Source organism: Capra hircus, chromosome 16 (genome assembly GCF_001704415.2).
Source record: "Capra hircus breed San Clemente chromosome 16, ASM170441v1, whole genome shotgun sequence".
Taxonomy (NCBI): Eukaryota; Metazoa; Chordata; class Mammalia; order Artiodactyla; family Bovidae; genus Capra; species Capra hircus.
Genome location: NC_030823.1, coordinates 66096471 through 66118756, shown reverse-complemented (window position 1 = coordinate 66118756; position 22286 = coordinate 66096471). Strand labels below are relative to the sequence as shown.

The following is a 22286-nucleotide window of genomic DNA, read 5'->3' as shown; positions in this document are numbered from 1 at the left end:
CGTCAGTCTGTGCAACCCCATAGACGACAGCCCACCAGGCTCCTCTGTCCCTGGGATTCTCCAGGCAAAAATACTGGAGTGGGTTGCCATTTCCTTCTCCAATCTTTAGGTTGAAACTGCAGCAATGGTTGTTCATGTATACCTGAAATTAATTTAGAAGACAAAATTATGAACTGCTATAGCCAGGGGTATATTATGGTAACTAATTTCCAAAGATGGCTGCCATCAAGCCTTTTTCTTCTTGCATATACCTAACCATTGAGAAGTAAAATTTCTTCTTCCTTTTCCCCTTTTAATCCAGGCTTGTCCTGTAGATTAGTTTTCTGAACAATACAATATACAGAAATACAATATAGAGAAATACAATGTAGAGAAAGTGATGTTCTGAGACTTCCAAGCCAAGACCTCAAGAGAACCTACAGCTTCTACTTTTCTTGGAACTCTCACTTGGGATGCTACTGCTTTTTCACCATAAAAAGAAAAAAATGAAATGGCAACTTAAGGAGTGGGAGAAAATATTTGCAAATGATATGACTAAGAAAGGTTTAACCTCCAAATATATGCAAACAACTCACAAAACTCAACAAAACAAACAACCCAATCAAAAAAATGGGTTGAAGACTTGAACAGTTATTTCTCCAAAGAAGACATAGAGGTGGCCAATAGGCACATGAAAAGATGTTCAACATCACTATTAGAGAAATGCAAATCTAAACTACAATAAGGTACCACCTCACACCAATCAGAATGCCTCTCATTAAAAAGTCTACAAATAACAAATGCTGGAGAGGGAGTGGAGAAAGAGGAACCCTCCTACAGTGTTGGTGAGAATGTTAAGTTGGTTCAGCCACTATGGAAAACAGTATGGAAGTTCCTCAAAAACTAAAAGTAGAGTTGCAATATGATCCAGCAATCCCCTCCTGGGCATATACCCAGACAAAACAATAATTCAAAAAGATACATTCACCCCTATGTTCACAGCAGCACTATTCACAATAGGCAAGACATGGAAACAAGCTAAATGTCCATCAACAGATAAACGGTGCATATATACAATGCAGTATTATTCAGCCATAAAAAGATAATGCCATTTGCAGCAACATGGATGCAACTAGAGATTATCATACTGAGTGAAGTCATTCAGAAAGACAAATACCATATAATATCACCTCCATGTGAAATCTAAAATATGGCACAGACTACAGACAGAAACAAGACTCACAGGACGGAAACAGACTCACAGAGAATAGAGGTGTTTGCCAAGGAGGGGAAGGGAGAGTGAGTGATGGACTGGAAGTTTGGTTAGGAGAGGAAAACTATTACACTTAGAATGGATAGATAATAAGGTCCTACTGTATAGCCCAGGGATAAGCCATAATGGAAAAAATATGAAAAAAGAATGTATACATGTGTATAACTGAGTCACTTTGCTTTACAGCAGAATTTAACACAATACTAATCAATCAACTATACTTCAATTAAAAAAGCTCATTTCAACCCAAGAACTAAAACATCACCAATATTGCCTAATTGGTTCATTTGTTCCTTCTCACCTATTTTGCTTCCCTCTCACTCTGAAATGGTAACCAAGAATTCTTACTACATGCTCCTTTCAGTTCAGTTTAGTTCAGTTCATTCGCTCAGTCGTGTCTGACTCTTTGCAATCCTATGGACTGCAGCACACCAGGCCTCCCTGTCCATCACCAACTCCCAGAGTTTACCCATACTCATGTCCACTGAGTCAGTGATGCCATCCAACCACCTCATCCTCTGTTATCCCCTTCTCCTCCCACCTTCAATCTTTCCCAGCATCAGGGTCTTTTCAAATGAGTCAGCTCTTCGCATTGGGTGGCCAAAATACTGGAGTTTCAGCTTCACCATCAGTCCTTCCAATGAATATTCAGGACTGATTTCCTTTAGGATGGACTGGTTGGATCTCCTTGCAGTCCAAGGGACTCTCAAGAGTCTTCTCCAACACCATCGTTCAAAAGTAACAATTCTTCAGTGCTCAGCTTTCTTTATAATCCAACTCTCACATCCATACATAACTACTAGAAAAACTATAGCCTTCACTAGACAGACCTTTGTTGGCAAAGTAACATCTCTGCTTTTTAATATGCTGTCTAGGTTGGTCATAACTTTTCTCCCAAGGAGTATGCATCTTTTAATTTCATGGCTGCAATCACCATCTGCAGTGATTTTAGAGCCCAAAAAAGTAAAGTCTGCCACTGTTTCTCCATCTATTTGCCTTGAAGTGATGGGACCAGATGCCATGATCTTTGTTTTCTGAATGTTGAGCTCTTTTACTTAAAAAAAAAAAAAAAAACTTTTACACAAATATATGTATTCCAAAATAATATAGCTTAGATTTGTTTCTAAGCTTTATAAAAACGGCATGAAGGCTTCTAAGTCTTGCTTTATTTAATCATCCCTTTATTCTCAGGTCATTCTCACCGCTAAATAAAATTACAAAACCTGCAACTTTTAATTTTCTTGTCAGTGGTGGCTACGAACAGAGCTGCCTTAACATTCCCACACATGTACTCCTGCGCACATATGCACAAATATAAGGTACACATGCAGGAGTAGAATGGTTAGGTTTTAGAATACATGAATCCTTAATTATTCAAGATAATGCCCAATTGCTTTCCCAAGTGTACCAGTTTACAACCCCACCTTTAGAAATCTTCTTGATGTGCATCTTCATTAGTACTGTCGTTATTTCTTAATTTTTCCATCTATTGGATGTAAGATAGTATTCATCATGGTCTTTTAATTAGCTGATCACTTGAAATTAAACATCTTTTCATATGTTTAGTCACACCCTCTTAAAATGTCATTTCTCTTTTGCTCTTTTTCTTACAGGACAATGATGAATAGAAATTGTGTAATAATAAGCATCCTTGTCATGTTCCTCATTTTTAATGTATACAACTTCATCATGATGCATTATCCCTTTTATATAATGTTGAATTCAGTTTATCAATAATGCTTTTGACTTTCGGATCTGTGTTAGTAAGTGCTGTAAGTCTGCCATTTCGTTTTCTCCTACCAAATGTCTGATTCTAGTATCAATAAAAACTACATAGGCCTTGTAAATTAAGCTTAAGAGTACCCTCATTATCTATTGAGTTTGCATGAAATGTTCAAATAGCACAGTCTTTGAAAGGGAAGTAAAACATTTGGATGTTATCAAAAATTTTAAAAGTATTTTCTTTTCAGTACTATTGAGTAAGTAGTATGTAGCTTGTCTATTTCTTCTTCAGCCAATTTAAGGGAAAGGTACTTTCCTAGACCTTGCCTCTTTTGTCTGTTTTCAAATACATTAGAAATGCTCCTGGTAGTCTACATTTTCATCTCTGTTGTGGGTTAAGACTCCATTTTCAATCTTTATGTTGCTTAGACTTGTTTTCTTCTTACTCAAATACACCAATTTGTTTTGTCATGAAAACAACATTGACATTGTGATTCTATGGTTTCTAACTCACTGATTTCTTCCCTTTTCCTGTGTCTTCCTGCTTTATAGTGTGTTTATTCTGTCAATCTTTTCCTAAGTTATACACTTAGCCTTTAAGCATTTAAAATCATTGTCCTCTAAGTGCACTTTCTGGTGCATCATTCAATTTTTTCAAATGTAACACATAATTAGGTTCTAAGTATGCTTTTTTCTTTCATCTATGAAGCTTTTTTAATCTTGTAAAGCCATTAAAAATAACTTTTATTAGTTTTTAAAACAACCAACTTCTAATTTATCTCTATTCATTTAATTCCAACTTTATGAAATTTATTGTAACTTCTTCATGCCTAATAATGGTCAATTCTTGCTAAAACACAATGCTTAAGAAGAATGTTCTCTGTTGATCATTCTAAATGCGGTCATTGAATCAATATTGTTAATTGCATTATTAAAATCTGTGTCTTCATTTTCTTGGTCTGATTTGTTAGTAACTGAAAGCTGTTAAAATTTCTGATTGCTGCTCCATTTGTTGCTTTAGCCTGGGCTTCCCAGGTGGCACTAGTGGTAAAGAACCCGCCTGCCAATGCAGGAGACATAAGAGATGTGGATTTGATCTCTGGGTCAGGAGATCCGCTGGAGGAGGCAACACATTCCAGTATTCTTGCCTGGAGAATCCCAAGGACAGAGGAGATTGGTGGGCTACTGCCCAAGGTCGCAAAAAGTTGGACACAACTGAAGTGACTTAGCACACATGCATTACACATTTTGAGGCCATTTTATTAAACATATAGAAATTTAAAATTATATATATATTTCTGAGTTGATCCTCTTACCATTATTTAGAGGTCTTCTCCATCTTTAATAATACTATCATAAAGTCTAATTTTGATAGCAGCAAATCTACATTTTCTTTTGCTATTTGCCCATCTTTTACATTGTTTAAAAAATCCAGCCTATACCAGATTTTCAAAAAAACAGAATCAATGTTTTTAACTGGATTTAACCTATTCATAGTTATTTTCATTATTATTTGACTTATTATTATCTTACTAATTTTATCCCTCCCCCACCCCTAATTTCTTTCCTTTTTGTGTTCAGCTTGTCTTCCTATTTCATATTTTTAAATTTTTCTTTGGAACTATTCATTTCATATCTATTATTTTAGCATTTATAAATTTTACGATACATGTTTAACATAATTTCAAAGTTAAATGGTATCTCAACCCATTTTCTGAATAATAAAACACTTCAGAACACTTTAATTCTAATCACTCCCCTCCCATCTTATAAGTTATTATTCAGTTTTTCAATTATATCCTACATTAAAAGTCCAAACCAATATTGCATAAAATATTTTTATTTAATTACAATTTTGCTTCTTAGAAACACTTCATTACAATTGTTTTATACAAAAACACTTTTGATTTCCATGTTTTTCATTTGCTTACTAGTTTCTCAATTTCAGACTGTCCTTCTGAAATCATTTTCCTTCTTGAAGATCATCCTTTTGCAATTTCTTTAATGAAGTTCCACTGATGGTAAAATCTGTCTTTCATTTGAATGGAGCCTTATTTCAGTTTTGCTTCATACAAATTCCAAGTTGATCATTTTTTTCTCAGAATTTTGCAGCCACTATTCTACCATCTTTGGAGTCCCTGTTGCTATCAAGAAGCCTTCTGAAGTTCTGTCGTGCCTTCACCGATGATGTTTTCCTCACTTTGACTGCTTTAATAATCTTTTGTTTGGTATCTCACAGTTATCATACATTGAATTTAGGCTTAGATTTCATCTATATACACTTGGGATATACTGTGCTTCCTGAATTTATGAATTTGTGTTTTTCCAACCAATGTTGAAAATTGTTACTTCTTCAAATATTGCCACTTCATCTTCTCTATTCTCTCCTGCTGGTACTTCTAGCCTTCATAATTTTTCCTTCCACATCTCTAATTTAATATTAAATTAAATTGATAATTCTTAATAATTTTTTAATTCCTTCTCCTTAATTTTCTGGCACCTTCTTTCTTCTTGCTGCACACTGGGTAATTTCTTTGTATCTAGCTTCCAGTTTATTTATTGACTATTCAGCTGAGTTAATACCATATTCAACATGCGTATCTTTTTTTTAAATTGCAAGTAATATATTTCTTATCTAGCAGTTTCATTTCTTTTCAGATCTGCCTGTGGTTCCATCCTTCATGTGTGCTGATGACGAGACCTTGGAAAAGTGAATCCAAAGTTTATTTCTATGGGTTCTTCCTCATGCTATTAATAGCCAGTTTCCACTTGTAGCTGGTGATCTCCAGTCATGAAATAATACTGTTTTATCTTAATCTATGGGAATCTTGGGCCTACATCTTGTTTCTACCAGGAACTATAGGGTATTGCAAACTGAGGCCTACTTCAGTTGTCCTGGATGGGGCATCTCAGATTCAGATTTATCTCGTTGTTTCCAGTCTGAGGAGAATGGCATATGGCAACGCTGCAACTGGTATTTGCCAACCAGGCAACTACTGCCAAACTTTAGGCTTAACGGAGTTGTCACAATTTACAGATCAAAATGTGTTCATTTCGTCAGGAAATAGAAACCAGAGGTATGGTTCTTAGAGATTTCCCCTACCTTCTTTGAGCCTATTAATGGATTCAAAGGAGATTTTATTCAAGATCTAGTTGTTCTGCAGTACCTAAAGTACTATTGGAAGCAAAAGTCTTATTTAATATATGATATACTAACCTGATATACCTTTGATAACCTGAGAAAGCTCATGATTTATGACAATCCTTGCTCATTCAAAGAGGTATGGAGAGGTTTCCTACCTCTCAATTGGAACTCAATCAGTATTTTGGAACTGGGTGTACAAAGTACGAACTTACCCAATAAGCTGTTGCCCCATCTTGTAGAAATTTCTCTTATGATTCTACTACTAAGATACTCAGACAGCCCTGACAGTTCAAATTTTCAATGTCCTGATCAATATGTAGTTCAGGTCAACAGAACTAAAATCTATGAAAACAAACCATTATCTTGAACATTTTAAAAAACAGACAATAACAATTTGTTATATGCAACTTACATCTAGATGCATAACTTTATTCTTGGAAGCCTGAGCCACCTATAATTTATAGAAGCAAGGCTAAACAAGGCAGCTGGTGATTTCATTTTAGTCAGAAACAGACCTAACAGGAATCTGGCAGATCTGGCTGCTGTTGTCTTAAATGCAGATGGCTTGTTTGCATCTTTATGATTCATAATTGTTGGTCACTGTTCTCTGGATGATCAGGAAGCTCTCTGTGCCTCAACCTAATCACTGAAGTAGTGAAAGGAGATACCCGCAGCAAGGGCTGCAACTGCAAATGCTGCAATCACACCTAAAAGTGAAACAAACACAAAACAAATGGAAATGGAATGAGCAAAAGAAAGGTTGAACTGCTCCTAGGCTTTGAAATGCAGGTAACTGATGGACTAAACAACAATAACAATACACAAACACAAATACATATGCATACACATATACAGACACTGAAAGCCAGCAAAATCTTGGAGGAAAATATAGCAATAGTTGAAAATATATTTTACAAAGGTTGGACTGGTAATCTACTTCTGACCCATTAAAATAAAAGTGTCTCTTCTTTTTTTAAAAAAGTATCTTTTCTTATACACATCTAAGAGACAATCTAAGAGACAAACTAACACATACTTTAAAAGGCTTCTATAAATATTTATATTGATATTTCAGCCATGCCATCTCATGCAACTTAGCTTAAACCAAAGAGACATCACAATGCAAAGTCATTTATATAGCTATCAAAAACCACAGAAACTAAAATCTAAAAATCATTACGCTTATGTTGGCAACTTTTATTTTCAATTTTTCCCCTGAGCATTTTAAGTTAAAAAAACAACAACAACAACAACAAAACTGACCATAGTAGTCTAGACACACACAAACACAGGTGCAAAAAATTTAGGTAATTAAGTTCACCTAGCGAGTTAAGTGACATGAAAAAAAACTGAAGTTTCTGGCTTCTAACTCTCAGTCAGCCGAAAGTCTTAACTAAGCAACAGGTCACATGTTCTTTTATCAGTAAGTCTGCAAAATGGTAAAGTGACCACCACACTTCTTGGAAACTTTAAAATTAAAGTGCATTAGAATTTTCAGATTTGAATTTGACCCTTTTCCTAGAATATCTATCAAAATCTTTCATAATAGCAATCCTGGGAACACCAATTTGGAAAACATTGGCACTACTATAGTTGATCCCCAAAACTCAACATAATTTTCTTCTAAAAACACCAAAACATTTAATACGAAGCGTCATTTTTGAGAGCACTTGGGACAATGCTTTTTTTTATAAATCTTTCTGCCACTTTCCACAGTATTTAGTACTAGCTTAATCTAGCTCTTTTAAGAAAACAAAATGAAAATAATTTTAAAGTAACAAAAAAATGCAAGTCCAAAATATGATCTTTTCAATTTTATAGAAGAAATATAATACCTATGTTTTGCTGAATTTTCAACACTATTGTAGTTTTAATTGGCTGTTTTGGTTGTTCATCATCTGTGTTGTCCAATGAAGCTTCAGTATCCATAGAGGAACTTATACAGGCTGTAAGAAGATAATAATAATAAATACTAACTAAGATGGGAATAATTACCATTTAAAAATAACCTTTAAAGAACACTATAAAAAACACACAATGAACTCCATTTTCCTTCAACTTGACTTTTTTAAAATTTTATTTTTTTCCCTTGACTTTAAAATAACAATTTGCTCTTTATTAAGTGTAGGTGAACTAAATTTCATGGACTATATGTCAGACAGATATACTTTTTAAAATACTTTATGTACTTTCATAACTGACTGATATCAAAAAGCCATAGAGCTAGTTCTAAATGATGTCCACAAATTATAATCTGATTACCATAGGATAGTAGAGATAAACTGATACTAAAAATCAAACTACACAGACAGGGTAACCTTCTCTCTTAACTAGGATTAATTTATAATATACTTATTGATGGTTCTGGATTAATCATTCTAAGCAATCATATATTATTACAAAAGCAAGGACTGGCAAACTAACCCATGGGCCAAACTACAGTCCATGGGACAGACCTTACATACCTAAAATATTTACAGAAACAGTTAGATCACCTGAAATTTGTAATATATAAGCAAAATGTGATCATAAATTTGACTTTAAAACAACTCAATGTTAAGCAAAGTACGTACATTATCTCATTTACAGCTGAAAAATAAAATCTGGGACACTAAGTGAATATTTGAGCATCATAAGCAACAGAATGAGGATTCAAGTATAAGTTTTCTTGCTACTTCATTATGCTGACAATAATTTGTGAGGGCTAGCCTAGCTGAATTTATTTAAAACTGACTAAAAAGTTTTTGAATTGAAAACATTCTTAGGGATCACACAGACAAGTGGTTTTCTTTTTTAAACTAGTGTTAAAAAATCAGACAGGAAATCCCAGTATGTGGAACAGATGAAAACAGAATTACTCTGGTTGAAGCATGGGTAGATCCCGGAGCCATTCTCCCTACTTTGCCTCAAGAGGGGATAGCAGGGAGCTGTTCTAGAGAAAGCAAGTGCAGTTGATCCTTAAACAACACGGGTCTGAACTGCATGGATCCATTTAATTACACGTGACTTTTTTTTCACTAAATATATATGATCCATGGTCAGTTGAATCCATGGATGCAGCACTGCCCGTGTGTGCTAAGTCGCTTCAGACATGTCTGACTCTTTGTGACCTCATGAACCATAGCCCACCAGGTTCCTCTGTCCATGGGATTTTCCAGGTAAGAACACTGGAGTGGGTTGCCGTGCCCTTCTCCAGGGGATCTTCGCAACCTAGGTATCAAACCCACGTCTCTTAAGTCTGCCTGCTCTGGCAAGTGGGTTCTTTACCATTAGCGCCACCTGGGAAGCCCACGGTACTGCCCATACTGTGAAGCTATATGCGATTTTTGACTGTGTGAGGGTCAGTGCCCTTAAATCCCCATGTGGTTCAAGGATCAACTGTACTTCATACTGATCTCTTTATTAATATTTACAAAGATTAGAGAATAGCAGAGTGAGAAACAGTAAATACTGTTTAAATTCAAAGTAAAATATCTTATTGCTTGGGATTGAAATATCTTTCATAGACATTTTTGTATCCCAATATACTATGCGCTTATATGCAGAGTACATCATGAGAAACGCTGGACTGGAAGAAGCACAAGCTGGAATCAAGATTGCCGGGAGAAATATCAATAACCTTAGATATGCAGATGACACCACCCTTATGGCAGAAAGTGAAGAGGAGCTAAAGAGCCTCTTGATGAAAGTGAAAGAGGAGAGTGAAAAGGTTGGCTTAAAGCTCAACATTCAGAAAACTAAGATCATGGCATCTGGTCCCATCACTTCATGGCAAATAGATGGGGAAACAGTGGAAACAGTGGCTGACTTTATTTTTCTGAGCTCCCAAATCACTGCAGATGGTGATTGCAGCCATGAAATTAAAAGACACTTACTCCTTGGAAGGAAAGTTATGACCAACCTAGACAGCATATTAAAAAGCAGAGACATTACTTTGCCAACAAAGGTCCGTCTAGTCAAGGTTATGGTTTTTCCAGTGGTCATGTATGGATATGAGAGGTGGACTATAAAGAAAGCTGAGTGCAGAAGAATTGATGCTTTTGAACTGTGGTGTTGGAGAGGACTCTTGAGAGTCCCTTGGACTGCAAGGAGATCCAACCAATCCATCCTAAAGGAGATCAGTCCTGGGTGTTCATTGGAAGGACTGATGCTGAAGCTGAAACTCCAATACTCTGGCTACCTGATTGTGAAAAGCTGACTCATTTGAAAAGACCCTGATGCTGGGAAAGACTGAGGGCAGGAGGAGGAGGGATGACAGAAGATGAGATGGTGGGATGGCATCACCGACTCAATGGACATGGGTTTGGGTGGACTCTGGGAGTTGGTGATGGACAGGGAGGCCTGGCATCCTGCAGTTCACAGGGTCGCAAAAAGTCGGACATGATTGAGCAACTGAACTGAACTGATACTGTGTGCACATCTATGGGGATGTTCTTACAAGGATGACACATAAAATTATTGAAATAATTATCTATGATACCAAAATGAATTTTTAAAATTGCTTGCTTCTCATCAATTTCTCATGAAGAAAAGTTTGTCATGTTGAGAAATAATCCTCAGTAGCCACACCTCATAGAATCAAGGGCACAACCACTCTTTTTTTTCCTCTTTGAGCATATGACTAAAGTACTTTAAAAATGAACACAAAACATTTTTCTATTTTGTTCTACTCCCATATCAGATCAGTCACAAAGACCAACAAATTGTTCTTATGAACTTTCTCCAGAATTATTCAGTCTTCTATATTTCTATAGCTCCCAGCTATCGCCATTAACACTTTACTTCTAGACTACATTAGCTCACCAGCTTAAAAGCTTCCCTAACTTCATCCATAGTTCTAAAAGCTGAATGCAAGTACAATTTTATTTATTTTAAAAACATACACACACCTTTGGTTTTTCTAGCAAATATCACTGCTTAAAGCTTTTCTTTGGGCCATTAAAATCTTTACCTCAGATACAAACACAAATAATGGATGAAGTATGAAGTGCACTTATTTAACTTATATGCTGGAGACTTTTTTTTACATTTTTACTTCAGTATTTATAAACAGCACAAAAATGGCTTTATTTTTCATGACATTACACCTTTAAAACTGAATAGTTATATGTGAACATAATGCTCAAAGAAGTCAAATCCTTTGTATAAACAATTTATATCTCTTTAAAAAAGACATTCCAAGCTCTATTTTCATTTTAAAATCTGTCATACAAAATTATATTGATTTGATACAAATTTGAGACAGTTTTACTAAAGAAGAGCATTTTTCAAGAGTGAATAAATCCTTATGATAACAATTTGTGTCTGTTTTGGGTGTGGGCATGTAGAATTGTTTTTTAATACACGTTTATTTTATTTTTTGGATGTACTGTGCAGCATGCAGAATCTTAGTTCCCTGACCAGTGACTGAACTCATGTCCCCAGCAATGGAAGCGTGAAGTCTATCCTAACCACTGGACCACTAGGGAAGTCCCTATGAGGGCATATAGAATTTAATTAAAATCTCATGCACTGTAGTTTTACCAGCACCTTAGTGTTATCTGAACTTTAAATGCAAACAACATGTGATTCAAAAGGAAATTAGATCTTAATCATTTCTTAAAACCAGATAATTTTAACTGCAGACAAATTCAAATTATTCATAGGAGAAAGCAATCTTTCTTAAGCAACTGTCAACAGAAGAGAAAATAAGGACATGATGAATACATGCTAAGTTGTAGATATATTCAATTTCATTCCGAGCTGCTGACAAGTAGGACTATTTAGAAGAAAGTTAAAATGAAACGTTAGAACTTAAACTCTTAGCTGTCATCTTTCATCTTCCAGATCCCTAACTCCTAAGTTAATAAGGTTTCATTAGCCAGTGATTTAGCCATGAAAATACATCTTCAGCATTACTTGTTTTCCTTTATTATCAATGTTTAACCAAACAACAAAAATTAATTTCACCTCTGATACCAAGAGAGAATTACCAAAGATGGGTTCCACCAGATTTTAAAGGTGTGTCTCTAAATTTTTAGCTGATACTGTAAATAAAGTACATCTGAATTATTAAGTTAATATCTACTAGGAGGTGACTAATACATTTAAGAAATTTTAAAGCCAGTTATTCTTCACCTTAAGTGAGTCATTTTGACAAACAAATTGTTCTTCATCCCTTAAGTTATTTTAAAATACCTACTGGCAAAATATGTGTTTTAAACATAGCAACTACTTGGCAACTATATTATAGAACAGAAATAATTAAATAAGCAAATAACATCAAATACTTAGAGACTAAAGCTAGATACTTATAACAAGTTTAACAATTATAAACGTACAATCATTGATTTCAATCTCTAAATTTGAACATTTGAGCTCCACTTTTCATGATTTTCCATGGAAACCCTAATTTCAAATAATTAGGAAAATATATTCACGCTATATAACATTAATCTCACACTTATTATTATTGACTTAATTATAATTCAGAAGGTACATTCTTTAAACATTTTATAATAATTCTAGTAAGTATCACCTTACATTTATATATCTCTTTCTGTTCAGAATATATTCTCCCTAACATTTTTAGTAAATTCTAATACCAACCCCATGAGAACCTGGGGTTCAAAGGGGACTTGTTTAAGGTTACACAGCTGTAAGTGTTCATCAAGACTGCCAGGAAAATATCAATAACCTCAGATACACAGAAGACACCAACCTTATGGGAGAAAGTGAAGAACTAAAGAGCCTCTTGATGAAAGTGGAAGAGGAGGGTGAAAAAGTTGGCTTAAAACTCAACATTCAGAAAAAAAGATCACAGCACCTGGTCCCATCACTTCTTGGCAAATAGACAGGGAAACAATGGAAACAGTGAGAGACTTTATTTTGCTGGGTTCCAAAATCACCAAAGATGGTGACTGTAGCCATGAAATTACAAGACGCTTGCTCCTTGGAAGAAAAGCTGTGACCAACCTAAACAGCATATTAAAAAGCAGAGACATTACTTTGCCAACTAGTGAAAGCTATGGTTTTTCCAGTATGGATATGAGAGTTGGACTATAAAGAAAGCTGAGCACCAAAGAATTGATGGTGTTGGAGAAGACTCTTGAGAGTCCCTTGGACTGCAAGGAGATCCAATTAGTCAATCCTGAAGGAAATCAGTTCTGAATATTCATTGGAAGGACTGATGCTGAAGCTGAAACTCCAATACTTTGGCCATCTGATGTTAAGAATTGACTCCTTAGAAAAGACCCTCATGCTGGGAAAGATTGAAGGTAGGAGGAGAAGGGGACGACAGAGGATGAGATAGCTGTATGGCATCACCTACTCGATGGACATGAATTTGAGCAAACTTCAGGAGTTGGTGATGGACAGGGAAGCCTGGCTTGCTGCAGTCCATGTGGTTGCAGACAGTCAGACATGTCTGAGCGACTGAACTGAACTGAACTGAAGCTGTCACTGGCAGACCTGGACTCAGATGTGCAACTGGTAAAATTATGCATCCAATATTTTTGAACAAATAAATGAATGAATAAGTAAATGCAAAAGTGAAGATAATTCTAAACTAATAGAATGTTTATGTAAAAGCACTTAATTTTTCTATTAAAATGTTTATGTTTTTACCTTATTCCATAATTGGGAATATATTTTGCTTCTAAAAAACTAAATAACTAATTCCTTCAAATTCAACAAATACCTGATAAAGAAAAATAATACACAAATCTTATTTTTGGTCACAATAGATCTGATCCAAGTGTTTAACTCCTAAAAAGCTTAGAGTCACTTTTACTGTATTCATCTTTCAAAATGAACTCAAGAGTCACCTGCTCTGAAGCTTTCTCTGAATCACTTATAGGGATAGTTCCTGTGCTAAATGGTCTGATAATTCCCTGTTCATTCTCCTATTATAGAACTAACCACTAGTTAAAGCAAAACATAAAAGTAGTAATAATAAAGAATAAAAAAAACAAAGGAATTTACTAAAACTTGAAAACACTCATGTCAAACCTTTGTCACCAAAGATTACAGGTTACTGCTCACCTGTCATCAAAGTATTTTTTCTGACTGAATTATTACAACCAAATCACTGGAGACCCTAAAGTCCTGTCAGTAATCTTGATGTTCTTGAGTTCTTCATTACTCCTAGGACCTTACTACATGGCCTGCATAATTAATAAAGCATACAATTCTATTTCCAAGTCAGATTACAGGCTTCTTGAGGACAGGAATCTGACTTTTGATTTGTCACCTATAACACTGCCTTGAACAGAGCAAATGCCTAATAAATATCTAATAAATAGACATACTAAATGCTACAAACTAAAATTAACATTTATGGGGTAACAATTAAGTGTTACATGTTATCACGTTTTAATGTTCCGCATCTCTTAAAACATTCTAAACTATTAAGCCATAGAGCTATGCTATTATATCCTTTTAAAATCATCATGTTCAGTGTAGCACACTACACAAACTTTAAAAACCTTCTATCTAGCTAGGCATATGCTTAAAATTTTTAAAGCATACAGTAAGTATGAAAAAAGATGTGCTACAGTGTTCAAAATTGACATATTCAGTCTATGTCATTCAGTTAGTAACAGATATTTATGAATACCTATCATGCTTTAGGCATGGAACTCAGAGCAACACTTACTCTCAAGAATCCTACAGTCTTACGTGAAAGATTAACATTGTTAAACATGCAACTGATACTCATCAATAATTATAAGAGTGGAAAATAATGCAAAGAAGCTGCAAAAACTATAATTAAACATAATGGAGGAATCCAGGCAGACTGAGCTAGTATGTGAGCACGTAAAAGTACCTACACAGGTTAAAAAGTGCTGTTTAGCTTCTTGAAGACAGGATCAGTATCTTATTGATTTTTGGATCCCAAACTGCAGGACTGACAAAATCAACAATCTGTTCAGTCAACAAATATTTACTGTGGACCTATGCTATGTTAAGGCTAGATTCTCAGGTAAGTGCTAAACATGAAAGCAGTGAAAGGTGGTAAAGAAAAACTAGGTCTAGAAACAGTAATAATAAGAACAGGTAAAGACATTTGGGAGTATTTGGCTTTGAAATATTTAGAACATGACAACTGCCCTCAGTTTAAACTTAAAGCAAGACCTCAATAAAGAAGCAGTACAGCTGACATTTGAACAACATGGGTTTGAAATGCACAGGCCCACTTATATGCAGATTGTTTTCAATAAATACACACTACAGTACACGGCAATCCATGGCTGGTTGAATCTGTGAACTCAGAAGTAACTTACTCAAGTAATCAACATCAGAGGTGACCAAGAACAAAGGCAAACAAAAATCTCTGCCTTCATGATTCTAAGATCGGTTGGCAGAAATAGAGTAGTCGCTCATCTAGAAAAACATATTTCACAAAGTAGCAAACTTTTCTACCAATCTGCCTCAAAATCTATCATTCAGAGAATATGCTATAGCTATACCTTTAAAAATATTAGTTTTCAGGGGACTGAAGCACACCTGCAGCTTTAACATCTGGTACTTAGCAATTTAGAGGTTTTTATTTTTGTTTTGCTTTAAAACAAACTTACCGTTCCACATGATTAATATGAGCCTGGAGCTGTTGAAAAAACAAGTCTGGTGATCTCCAACTAGCCTGAGGCTTTACTGACAGATTAGAAATTCATCAACTAAACACTTACTTTATTCACAATAGAAACAAGACTCAATCACCCAACTCTTGTGGGGGGTTGGAATTAGTCAAGCAACAGAAAAATGATATGAAATTTATACTACGATATCAGAGATTTCAAGACTGATTTAAAAAATGGCTACATACTACACATTTATGGATATCTGCAAGTAATATGTTTATCACATATTTTTTTAAATGTTTTGGGAAGACTGTATATACTTATAATTTATAGACATGTTTTCATATTCTGCTCTCACTAGAAACAAAAACAGAGCAAGCAGAGCAAAACAAAACAAAACAAAGACTTTTAAAATGCAAGATCAAATGTGAAAGTGATGGTTAGAGACAGAGAATGTGTTACACAATTACTCAGTATGGCAAATCTATGCTCTGTAAAAATAATCTTGATCTAAATTTTGGACCTGCCCATTTTAGCCTGGCATCCCAATTATATGGAGGGGACAGGAAAATAAGAGCAAATAGTCTGAAGACATTAAAAAAAAAAAATTTGTGACCTGATGCTTAACCAAATAATTAAAGATAATGGATTCTGAGAAAACGTCACTTAGAATAAAAGAAATCCCTTAAATCTATACATTTCTACTTATTTAAGACTGAACATTTCTACCTATTTAAGTCTAAGCTTGAAAAAAAATCTTAAATTTTAATAAATTTAAATCTAAATTTAAATTTAGATTAATTTGTATCTTAAATTCTAATAACAATTTTCCAAAAAACCCCTGATGCTTATACACTATGTAGAAATTAAACAGACACATTTTTAAATGACTCAAAAATATCAAATAGGACTAGCTTGAAAGAAATCTACAGACATGATGCTTAACCTAGATGTCCCATAAGTAACCTTTAGTTCAGTTCAGTTCAGTCGCTCAGTCGTGTCTGACTCTTTGCGACCCCATGAATCGCAGCACGCCAGGCCTCCCTGTTTATCACCAACTCTAATCTGGTTCTTAAATAACTTCATATAATTACCTGTGTTTATTTCCTCTGCAATTTCCAAATCTTCTATTTGAATCATACGATCTAACATCTCTAAAAAATGGTCTCTTATTTCTTCAGCTGACTCATCACCAAATTTATAATCACATAACATTACAGTGGATCCCGGAATGGGGACAAAAACTCGGTGAGGGAGAATGTGGAACTCTTTTTCAGAATCTAAAAGGAGAAGAAACAATATTTAGATAGGTTTGTCACTGGTATCAGTGATAAATGCAAGTATATGAAAGTATATGTCAAAAGAAATAAAACCTAAAAGGTCTTTTCATTTTCTAACTGTTCTTATACAAAATTCTTACTGAATTCTTTAACTCAATATTTAAGACCTCCGCAAGGGACCTAAATGATACTCCCATAAAATATCAACTCACCACTGCCTTCAATCCGAGGATGTTGTTGATTATACATGTTTATGTCATTCACTATTCTATGAAAAAATACTCAGGAAACAATTTTGTCTCTGGTCTCAGAACTTGTTGTTTTTCTCGTTTGTTTTAACCTTATAAATACTGAAATTTCTGAACAATTCTTCCCTTCTTCATGCAAGTTTAGAGACAAACTAGTGGCTGACTTACATTAAATGTATAGATCATGATAGCATTCATTTCCATACTAATCTCACCACTGACTTCATCTTACATGATATAGCTCCCCAATCAAGCATGTACAGGATATCAAGATATATATATTTTCTGTACTAATCTCACCACCAACTCCATTTTGCTTTCATTTTCCCTTTGCCTCATTCTCATAATTTAAACACTTATTTCGTCTTTTTAACTTGCAATGCCTTTTTGTGAACAGCTTTAAATCATTTTTAGACAAAATAATATGGATGTCAGTAAATAATGAGCATTTCATTCTTTCAATAATCACATTTCCCTCAATTTCTAACATAGTCCACTGATCCACATAAACACATAATTACTGTTTGGCACAACACCATGACTGAGGAAGTATCAACAAAGATAAGAGATTTTGTGTAAAGAATAACTTTCAGCAATGGATATGCGATTTAAAAAGCTTCCGATATTCAGATCAAGTAGAAAACCAGGGCTAACTTTAAGAGTAACTCACATTTCATTGTTAAGAAACAAGTGTTAGCTTTATAACAGATGACACTGAAGAATGCCTTAAATGTCATAGAAAATGCCATGGCTTAAATTAGGTGTTCCTGCCAGATTCTGCTTAATGCATTGCTTTAACATGAGAATTGGGCCAGTTTTACTCTGTGACCAGACTGCCTCCTAGCTGTACAATTACATTACTGCAATCTGCACTGGAGTATGTAAACCACCCACCCACACATTAATGTCACGACTATTATTTTGGGCCATAGTTTCTTTTTGGGGGGAGAGCGGCATAATTTCTTGAAACAGGTTAAGTTCAAAACTCTCAAAGGTGGTGCTAATGTATATGTTTAATTGGCATGCACAATTTTAAAACTATTTAAAATTGCATTAATTCTAGGTTTGACTGAAAAAGAGACAAATATGTTTGCTTATAAAATCAAATGTTAAAGATTTGGTTGCAATACCTAAATAACTTATTAAGTATAAAAAGAAAAATATAATTTTAAAAATAAAGTTAGATTAACCATTTATTACCCAAATGAGACCAAGTTTTCTAGCTCATCTGAGGTTTAAAATGGGAGGCGAGATTTTTTTTAAAACAGCACATCTTAAAAAGTACTTAAAAAAAGAATCTTTTAGGCATATTCCCATAGCACAGCATTTAGTTCAAAATTATTTAAATAAGTTCAAAACAGATAAAAACATTTACAGTTAAGTCAATATGATAAGAATTGAGTTTTTGCTGATTAAGTATAGAATCCTAAGGCATACTGGAGTATTACAGAAAATTTTACAGAACAGGTGATATCTAAGCTGACTCTTAACGCATGAAGGAATGAGAAGTACAGGTAAGAGAGTGTAACCATGACTACAGGCAAAAAGGAAATACAAACATTCTGAGCGGACAGGTAGTATAGATGGATGTGGAGGGAAGGATGGCAGAGGGTAAGAGATTTCATGATCGATGACCTCAGTTTTCATGTGTCATGTACTGAGTAAGTGGGCAGGATTGAATGTAGGCTGACAGAGAATGAAGAAGGTCTGGGATACTTCTTAAGGGAAAGAGAAGAGGAAGGCCACAATAAGTAAAAGGACCAAGTGGAGTCCTTTGTTTTCTTTTAACTGTCATTTAAATTTTAAGTTCTTTCATCTGGATAGCCAGAATTTAAAAACTATGTTTACGTTAAAGATTACAAATGTAATGTTAATATGCCCTTTGCAGATTTCCTTATGCATGCAAAAAATATTCCAGTTTAGGTTAATTTCATAGTATATATTCTAGATTTTACCATATTACAAATCTACAAGATCTTACCAGTATATAAGAAAGACAAGCTAAGTAAAATGAGAACTAACCCTAAGATCTAAAATGTAGTGTATATATATTAAACTATAAAATTTACATGTTGTGTTATTATACTTGCAATATATTTTTTACCTTGATATCCTAAGATATACTGACATGTTACTGGAATAATTATCCTGTAACTACAGTTCAAAAATGTTTATTTACACTTGATTTCTTTTTAAAATATAATCTATAAACAATTGCTATTAGAAAGAGTTAACTTTACTGACTGGACATCAGCAAAAATTTCAAAATACTAACTCACTTAATATGAAATAATACCAAAGCAGTATTATGATACCCTATTTATGAAGCATTTGTAATGGAAGGGAATATTTAACTAATATATGTGATACAGTAGATCTTTGACATTAATGGTAGGTACATCCCCATGTCCCTGAAAATCCTAAAATTCATAGTTCAGTTGTAACATATAGTGTTACTCAGCAAGTAAAGTAATGTGTAATATCATGAGAATTAGCACACACATGAAGTCAAGCAGCAAAAACAAAGCCACAGAAATGGTGGACTAATTGGGTGGCTAAGTAATCAGGCTTTACATACTTCCCAAAATAAAACTCTGATTCCAATAGCTCCATGTAAAATTTAAAATCATGTCTCAGGAAAATGATATATTATTCGTGAATGGAATTTCAGTTATTTGTGAAGTACATGAAGGATATATGTCAAATCTGGAAATTCCAGATATTATTATACTGGGAATACAAAAAAAATATAAGCAGTCCACCAAATCTGATACACAGGCTTTTAAAACTAAGAGAAGTTATTTAATACACAGGAGCTATGTTTTTTTTCCTATAAAAATAAACACATTCCCTTAAAAAACTAATATGTATGTTTCAATTATGTACATATTTAACTGTGAACTGCAAATCCACTCACACCTGAATACAGAAAGGTAGATAAATGTGTAGCTTCAAAAGCATACTTAATATGATAACCTTCCTTTTGAGTAAAAATAAAAGATTTCTAGTACAAGTTAGTGAAAAAGTATAAATTGTTCATGTTTCTCAAAAGATGGAATTATATACGGTTAAGACATCAGGACCAGCCTTTTTTAAATCTAATGAAGTCTGTAGAGTAACATGGATGAAAAGTATATAAACTAGTACACACACCAAAAAAAAACTGAAAAGAATATGATCAACTGCATATATACCTATTAAAGATTCTATTATATATAATGCTGAACACTAATGCATTAATTTTTTATTCATGAATAAGTTCTTAAAAAAACTTCACAGGTATTCATAAAAAATAATGGTTTTAAAATGTAACACAGTTTATCCATTCTGACAAAAATTCAAACAGAATTTTTTTTTAATCTTCCCTAAAATTATTAAATGTTGACAGATTTGCTATTACAAGGCGTTCAAAACTTTCTTTAGGTGGCAACTGAAATTTTTCATTAAATAAGAAAAGCAAATGATGACATTATTTTAATAGATGTATGCAGTAAAAAAGGTGATCTTGACATCCTAGTATATAGATTGAACACATGCAAAAACAGTACTTAATTTTATACTCATAACTTTTTTTTCTGGAATTTCATTCAAAAGCAGATCCTCAAATAGTATTTCACAACGATCAGCAACTGTATTCAATATATCTCTTTTCATGGCCTATGGAAAAACAAAGAAAAGCGCAATGAGAAATAAGATCTATTACTTTAAATTCACATTATTTTATCATCAACCCCTCTCCCACATAATTGACTAGAGAATCCTATGGACAGAGGAGCCTGGTGGGCTATCGTCCATGGAGTCACAAAGAGCTGAACACGACTGAAGCACCTGAACATGCACGCATGTATAAACGTGTCCACTAAAATAACTAATACATCATTTCATTTTTTAAGGTCCATTTAAAAGCATGTTAAACATGCTTATCATGTTTAACAGCAAATTTACCTAAACTTCATCTATACAGTAAATTTAAACCAAATAAAAATGAATGAAATTTTGCGTCTCAATGATAATGCTAGTACTCCAAATTAGAAAATGTATAACCACAACAAAAGTGCCAGTCATCATTTTTTAAACTTCTAAATTATATAGGTTATAGAACACCACCAAATAATTCTTCCTAGGAGCATTTTTCTTGCTATTAAAAAGCTCAATTTCCCTCATAAGAAATGATTTCAAATGCACTGATATGTAGAGTATTAATTGTGGAACACAATAAACCTGTATAATCATCACTTTATAAAGGATATTCTATATATCAAAAATAAGACATTCTACATATAAAAATCTTGGGATGAATCATGTGGTTTAGCTGGACTGCCCAACAGATTGGACTTTTATCAGTTAAAATCAAATTAATTATGAAACTTGAGACTGAAAAAAGATTAAAATTTTACGATTTTTTAATAATTATGTTAACATGCTTCTTTCATATACCAGTTTTCCTTTTGTACCTGCACAGCATCTTTAACCTTGGGCTTATTACTATGAATATAAGCTCTGCATTTCACAGCACCCTTAAGGTTTACAGAGCCGCTGCAGATCTGGACCATGGCTGTGGATCTGTGGTCTGAATTCAGAAGCTGAAAGACAAAATCTGTTTAAGTTCTAATAGACAATGATTATCAACTATATGAAATATTTAAACATTATATAAGTCACTGCATAAAGCAAGAAGAAATTTTTAATGACTCAGGTGTCTGAAAATATTCTTCATAAATTTTAGAAGGCCATTATATTTCTCCTTATAAATTATATGTTATTTTCTGAGTATTTTGAACATACTCTGAAATTAAATACACTACATCTAAATTTTTCTTACCAGCATAACTACCTATAATACTTATATTCTTTCAATATGTTCATTAAACATATATTATTTGCAGATAACTCAGATAAGTACTAATAAGATGAAAAGTTGTAAAAAGAAAACATGATCTAGTAACAGAAGGTATGTAATGCAAGATCTGCAAAAAAAATAACTGAAATACAGAGCAGGATGTGATAAATACAGTAAAATTACAAGAAACATATAAACATTCATTTATTTATACTTTCAACTCATAACTTTCATAAATC

At 33.8% G+C, this 22286-nt stretch overlaps 1 protein-coding gene across 3 annotated transcripts in view; it reads right to left on the bottom strand.

Moving 5' to 3' along the window:
* Positions 5065-22286, bottom strand: part of C16H1orf27 (chromosome 16 C1orf27 homolog) — a 38526-nt gene continuing 21304 nt past the window's right edge. For all 3 annotated transcript variants that reach the window (XM_005690983.3, XM_005690986.2, XM_005690987.2), the window contains 5 exons: positions 21662-21790; positions 20774-20864; positions 16774-16959; positions 7955-8065; positions 5065-6826 (listed from right to left, as the gene is read on the bottom strand). In XM_005690983.3, the coding sequence (XP_005691040.1) occupies positions 6759-6826; positions 7955-8065; positions 16774-16959; positions 20774-20864; positions 21662-21790 (585 nt within the window). In that variant the 3' untranslated portion in view covers positions 5065-6758. The remainder of the gene's footprint in view (positions 6827-7954; positions 8066-16773; positions 16960-20773; positions 20865-21661; positions 21791-22286) is intronic.